Source organism: Bufo gargarizans, chromosome 10, assembly GCF_014858855.1.
Source record: "Bufo gargarizans isolate SCDJY-AF-19 chromosome 10, ASM1485885v1, whole genome shotgun sequence".
NCBI lineage: Eukaryota > Metazoa > Chordata > Amphibia > Anura > Bufonidae > Bufo > Bufo gargarizans.
This window is the reverse complement of record NC_058089.1, coordinates 123,461,676-123,468,453: the sequence shown is the minus strand read 5'-3', so window position 1 is coordinate 123,468,453 and position 6,778 is coordinate 123,461,676. Positions and strand designations below refer to the sequence as shown.

Sequence of the window (6,778 nt, the reverse complement as noted above, 5' to 3'; positions counted from 1 at the left end):
TTAGCGGCCTGACGTTACATGAGCGGGATTGTTGTATTTCTGTTTTCCAGTCATTTTCTTAAAAGCTTTTGCAAAAGCAACAGAACCGAGGAGGAGGAGAACGGCTCCTGCCGCAAAGGATCCTGGGAGGACTAGCGCACCGAGCCCTGCAGCAGAGAGGAGGAGAAGTCAGGAGGTCATGCAAATATATGCAAATCAGCAGGGGTAAAGAGGAGGGGCCATGCAAGCGCCGCCAGTAATGTAACGGCACAGCCTTCTGGAAGAGGTGACTGAAGGAGGGGCCACACAACGGCCAGTCAGGTGCCCAGGACGGGGCCACACAACGGCCAGTCAGGTGCCCAGGACGGGGCCACACAACGGCCAGTCAGGTGCCCAGGACGGGGCCACACAACGGCCAGTCAGGTGCCCAGGACGGGGCCACACAACGGCCAGTCAGGTGCCCAGGACGGGGCCACACAACGGCTTCCATGTCAGGCCTGCAGGGAGTGCATCATGTGACAGTCCCGGCTGAGAGGCCAAGTCTCCCATCTTTATCGGGGGAAGGTACCAGTGGCCTGCACCCCCATAACTGGACCAGTATGCCGTATGGCGGACATGCACATGGAGTGGCCAGGACCGAGGCTACGGCCGCACTAGAGGGGTCCCACCATTCAGGATATGACGTACCAGACTCTGGATCCTCCACGCTGCTCCTGACACCTTCCGCCAGCTGGATGGGGCCACAGGTCACCACCTTCCTGTACGGGTCACTCAGGTCTCGCTTCTGCCGTCCGGGCAATGGCTGCAGAGACACCAGAAATGAGTCCGCCGGTCATGGCTACTATGGCTGCCACTGGGCAGGGGTGACACTTACCTGCTGCTGGCAGAGCGTCTCATTGTACGGGCAGAGCCAGATGCGGCAGTGCAGGTAAACCTTCCTATAACTGATGAAGCGGAACATCTTCAGGGAGAAGCGACTCAGGGAGCGGTTTCCAGAAGCAGTCATGTCCACAGTGGAGTCATTGGCCGCCCTGCGGAGGAGACGGGTCAGAGAAGAAGCCACCGAACGCCCCACAGATGTCCCTGAAGGAGACACTCACCCATCTGTAATGAGGAGATGGCGGACAGCCCCCTCATGGGACTCCCACGGGGTAGCCCAACATTCCTCCAGCTTCAGGATGAAGAAGGTCTCGGGGCCTGGCCCCTGGATCTGCAGCTGGACATACATCCGCTGATTGAGGGGGATGACTGGGGGGCTATAGTACGGTATCGCGTACTCCGCCGTGGGGTACAGATTCATCGAGACATTAAACTTTCCTTCCCTCACTGTGAAAGTCACCAACCTGAAGAGAAGAGGCGGTCAGACAGGGCGAGCCAGCAGATACTGGACATGGCCCCACCACACAGCTCGCCCGCTACTTACGCAGCAACTGTGAGCAAAGGAAACGGCAGGGACACAACCTGGTCATGGCGGTACACGCAGGAGAAGACAATCTGGAAGCCAGAGGACCTGGTTATCAGGGTGCTGGGGAGCTCTGCCCTCTCCTCCACTGTTCTTGCGCTCAGCTCATTGGAGAAGGTAAGATGGCTGCCATTCACCTGATGCAGGAGACAGAACATTCACAGCCGTAAAGCAAGAGGTCCCTGCAGACTGGCCTGTGGTGGCACCTAGTGGCCAATATCGGAACTGCAACATGTCAGGACAAATTGTACTCCCCCATAAGGTCAAAAACTGCGCCCCTCTTAACGGAACCCTAAGAAACTGACAAGTCGCCCACTCCTCCCCCATCTGTTGGGTGAAGCTGGCACCGACCTCTACAACCGCTTGGCAACCCAGAAGGGCACAGATGGAGGGACCCTTTACCTGGATGGTGGTGCCACACAGACTGTGGTTCTCATGGGTCAAGGTGATGGAGAAGTGCAACCCAGATGTGTTGAGCAGCTTACATTCCGGGTTAGATAAGTGCAGGACGGACAGGTTCATGGCCAGCTCTTGGAGAACGCTCTTCAGGATCCCGATGGTCATCCTGTCAGAGTCACAGCTCAGCTGCAGCTGCAGGTCTGGAAAGAAAGACATGAAGAAGAGTCCTCAGAAAATGGCAGCTGCTACGGCCAGGATCTACAGGACGCAGATACAAGGACTGGTAGACGTTTCCTACATTCTCCTAGTCATCTACAGAAAATAAATCACTGCAGTTTCGACTCTGACCCGGAGTCTCAGAATAGGCCAACACCTCCTGTTCTGGAGACCACCCCTCAGCAGTCACCTCATCATCACCACAGGCAGGATTACAAAGACAAACATAGGATTCACAATAGGTGATTATCATAGTGCACCTCCTCCTCCCTGCAGAGGTCACAGAGCATGCCCACAACTCTGCCCGCAGCTCCACGGGGATCCTCCATGACCTCTGCCTCCTCTCCTTGTGACCAAGGTCTGGATATTGACCGAAAAGTCAGACAAAATAATCACATATGCAAAAAAGCAGTTTATTTGGAGGATATACTATAAAATAAAAGATATTTTACTTGCAGTGGTACCTCTCTCCCAAAGACAGATGAGCTCCACAGCAGTCATCTCATTATAAACAGACAACATGGGTCTGATCATTTACAGCTCATCTCCTGCCCCTCCCTGCACAATGACCTATGCACAGGTCAGACAGCAGGCCTATCACACTCTCCCCATAGAAGTCAAACATCTTCAGGTTGCTGTAAATCTGTAAACGTTAACAGCAGCTCGTCAAGATAAGCAGATTATATATACAGAGAACCTGTCACCGTGTAATCTGCAGGCAGCGTGTTATAGAGCAGGAGGAGCTGAGCAGATTATATATAAAGAGAACCTGTCACCATGTAATCTGCAGGCAGCGTGTTATAGAGCAGGAGGAGCTGAGCAGATTATATATACAGAGAACCTGTCACCATGTAATCTGCAGGCAGCGTGTTATAGAGCAGGAGGAGCTGAGCAGATTATATATAAAGAGAACCTGTCCCCGTGTAATCTGCCGGCAGCGTGTTATAGAGCAGGAGGAGCTGAGCAGATTATATATAAAGAGAACCTGTCCCCGTGTAATCTGCCGGCAGCGTGTTATAGAGCAGGAGGAGCTGAGCAGATTATATATAAAGAGAACCTGTCACCATGTAATCTGCAGGCAGCGTGTTATAGAGCAGGAGGAGCTGAGCAGATTATATATAAAGAGAACCTGTCACCGTGTAATCTGCAGGCAGCGTGTTATAGAGCAGGAGGAGCTGAGCAGATTATATATAAAGAGAACCTGTCCCCGTGTAATCTGCAGGCAGCGTGTTATAGAGCAGGAGGAGCTGAGCAGATTATATATACAGAGAACCTGTCACCGTGTAATCTGCAGGCAGCGTGTTATAGAGCAGGAGGAGCTGAGCAGATTATATATACAGAGAACCTGTCACCGTGTAATCTGCAGGCAGCGTGTTATAGAGCAGGAGGAGCTGAGCAGATTATATATACAGAGAACCTGTCACCATGTAATCTGCAGGCAGCGTGTTATAGAGCAGGAGGAGCTGAGCAGATTATATATAATGAGAACCTGTCACCATGTAATCTGCAGGCAGCGTGTTATAGAGCAGGAGGAGCTGAGCAGATTATATATATATATATAGAGAACCTGTCACCATGTAATCTGCAGGCAGCGTGTTATAGAGCAGGAGGAGCTGAGCAGATTATATATACAGCTTTGACTCCATGTTTAACTTGACAGGTTTCATAACATCCAGGTGATATATTGCCCCTGCCTGTCAGACAGGTTTGCCCCTCTACCTTGGCACGCGTCGCCCATGAAGCCAGGCTCACACACACAGAGAGGTTCTCCTTTGAGCAGTTGGCATTGTCCTCCATTCTCACACGCATTGGCACATGCACTCGGCTCGGCAGAGGATGCGGGCACTGTGCTCTGCTCTTGGGGCCATGGGTCCTTGTAGAAGATGTGCACCATGGGAGTATTCGCTTCTGATTGGCAAAAAACAAACACGTTAGTGGAGAAACTGAGCCTGAATGGGTAGAGCTGCGAACAGCGGGTCCGAGTGCCACACTTACCATTGACCAGCTCCGCACTGATCACTGCCAGCAGCCCCAACACCGTGACGGACCACCAGCAAGGATTCAGAGGAATCATCTACACAACAGAGACAAGACAGTCAGTCCAGCAAGCAAATCTCCCTATACAGCCCGGCAGTTTGTGAACCCTTCAGAATTCGATATTTCTGCATAAATTTTTACCTAAAAGTAGATAGAAAAACGAAAAAATAAAAATCAAAGAAATGGGTCACAAATATTACACATTGAGAAAAATTCTCCGATATTACGTGTCTGAGTGGTATAAGTATGTGAAACCTCGCCGTCAGTATCTAGTGTGACCCCTTGTTTTCGGCAGTTGTGGATGAGTCCTGCACATGGGCCTGGAGGAGTTTTAGCCCAATCCTCCATACAGAACAGCTTCAACTCTGCTATGTTGGTGGTTTCCTCCCATAAACTTTGTGCTTCAGGTCCTTCCAGCACATTCCTTTTGGATTAAGGTCTGGCCTCGACCACTCCAGGACTTTCCTTTTACTATTCTTTGGTAGAAGGACTTCCAAGCTCAGGGCTGTTATCTTGCTGCATGACCCACGTACTCCTGAGATTCAGCTCATGGACAGATGTCTTGACATTTTTCTTTAGTCCATAATTAATTTTTCCAATAGCATTCTGGCTTGTCCAGATCTTTACAAACTGCAGATGAGCAACAATGTTCTTCTCGGAGAGCAGCGGCTTCCTCCTTGCAGTCCTGCCATGCACACCATTGTAGTTCAGTGTCCTCCTGATGACGGACTCATGGACATCAACATTAGGTAATGGTTGAAAAGCCTTTAGTTGCTTAGAGATTACCTTGGGCTCCTTTGTGACTTCAAGGACTATTACGCGCCTTGCTCTTGGCATGATCTTTGTGGGTCGACCACTTCTAGGGAGGGTAATATTCGTCTTGAATTTCCTCCATTTGTACACAATCTGACTGTGGATTGGTGGAGACCAGACCTTTGAGATGTGTTGTGACTTTCTCCAGCCTGATGAGCACCAACAATTCTTCTTCTGAGGTCCACAGAAATCTCCTTTGTTCGTGCCAATGATACACTTGACGTGTTGTGAAGCTCAGACTCTAACACCCGATAATCCCCCCCATCGATTGAAGACATCTTGACATCAGCCGCTGATCCTGAAGGTTACCACACCGTCACTGTTTACAGACGTGATATTGGAGCATTTTCCTCCAGGTATATTATTTGATGCTCATTTCTTTGCTTTGGTTCTTTATTTACTTTCAGGCCTCGTTGTGATACCCTGGGGATTGTTCATACGAGACACAGCCAGGAGGCCTCCAACACGTCAGCGGTGAACAATGACTACACACACAGGGCACTGCTCTCAGTTATCAGCCACATCAGGCCATAGGATTACTGTAACACAGCACAACGATCAAACATGTCTCAGACCCGCTACAGCACACATACATGAGAGAGATGCAATATACATAATGGGTGGGGTGTATATGAGGAGCAGGTGATGTATACAGGGTGTATGGGGTGTATATGAGGAGCAGGTGGTGTACAGGGTGTATGGGGAAGCAGAGGTTGTATACAGGGTGTATATGAGGAAGCAGGGGGTGTAGATCAGTGTTCTTCAGCTTCAATCCTCAAGGTCCACCTGCCAGTTTCCTTAGTATTAGGAAGGTGATATGATAAGTGTCAACACATCAGGACTTACCACAGGGTAATCGTTCTGCAGGATATTCTTAACCGACAGGTGGGCCCTGAGGACTGGAGATGAGGAACACTGATTTATATAGTGTGTAGGGGGTGTATATGAGGAGCAGGTGATGTATACAGCATGTAGGGGGGTGTATATAAGGAGCAGGTGATGTATACAGCATGTAGGGGGGTGTATATGAGGAGCAGGTGGTGTATACAGCGTGTAGAGGGTGTATATGAGGAGCAGGTGGTGTATACAGCGTGTAGAGGGTGTACATGAGGAGCAGGTGGTGTATACAGCATGTAGAGGGTGTACATGAGGAGCAGGTGGTGTATACAGCATGTAGGGGGTGTATGAGGAGCAGGTGGTGTATACAGCATGTAGGGGGTGTATGAGGAGGAGCAGGTGGTGTATACAGCGTGTAGAGGGTGTATGAGGAGCAGGTGATGTATACAGCATGTAGGGGGGTGTATATAAGGAGCAGGTGATGTATACAGCCTGTAGGGGGTGTATATGAGGAGCAGGTGGTGTATACAGCGTGTAGAGGGTGTATATGAGGAGCAGGTGGTGTATACAGCGTGTAGAGGGTGTATATGAGGAGCAGGTGGTGTATACAGCGTGTAGAGGGTGTATATGAGGAGCAGGTGGTGTATACAGCGTGTAGGGGGTGTATATGAGGAGCAGGTGGTGTATACAGCATGTAGAGGGTGTATATGAGGAGCAGGTGGTGTATACAGCATGTAGGGGGTGTATATGAGGAGCAGGTGGTGTATACAGCATGTAGGGGGTGTATATGAGGAGCAGGTGGTGTATACAGCGTGTAGAGGGTGTATATGAGGAGCAGGTGGTGTATACAGTGTTATATTGTGCAGTGCATCGTGGCCCCTCGTGTATACCGCTATCAATCACCACGTGACCCGGCTCCAACACGCCCCGCCCCGCTCCTCCTTCCTTTTATGGGAGCTGTCACTCATTCTCTGCCCACTTCTCCCAGCAGCCCCTGCGCTCCAGTGTATTATCCAAAAGCAGAGGCTCGTCTGC

The 6,778-nt window shown here is 50.5% G+C and overlaps 1 protein-coding gene across 1 annotated transcript; it reads right to left on the bottom strand.

Moving 5' to 3' along the window:
- On the bottom strand, window positions 1-6,678 carry LOC122920123 (uromodulin-like). Its single transcript, XM_044269332.1, has 9 exons — window positions 6,634-6,678; window positions 4,052-4,130; window positions 3,776-3,964; window positions 1,844-2,040; window positions 1,403-1,578; window positions 1,080-1,322; window positions 854-1,010; window positions 667-781; window positions 1-146 (listed from the first exon to the last, which is right to left on the bottom strand). The coding sequence occupies exons 2-9, from the start codon at window positions 4,128-4,130 to the stop codon at window positions 1-3; spliced, it is 1,302 nt and encodes a 433-aa protein (XP_044125267.1). The 5' UTR covers window positions 6,634-6,678.
- Window positions 6,679-6,778: the final 100 nt, after the last annotated feature.

Coding starts and splice junctions, on each gene's coding strand:
- LOC122920123 (XM_044269332.1), bottom strand. CDS start 4,130: ATGATTCCTCTGAATCCTTGCTGGTGGTCCGTCACGGTGTTGGGGCTG. Junction 2,041..3,775: donor CATGGGCGACGCGTGCCAAG/GTAGAGGGGCAA, acceptor CTTTCTTTCCAG/ACCTGCAGCTGCAGCTGAGC. Junction 147..666: donor CGTGGAGGATCCAGAGTCTG/GTACGTCATATC, acceptor TCTCTGCTGCAG/GGCTCGGTGCGCTAGTCCTC.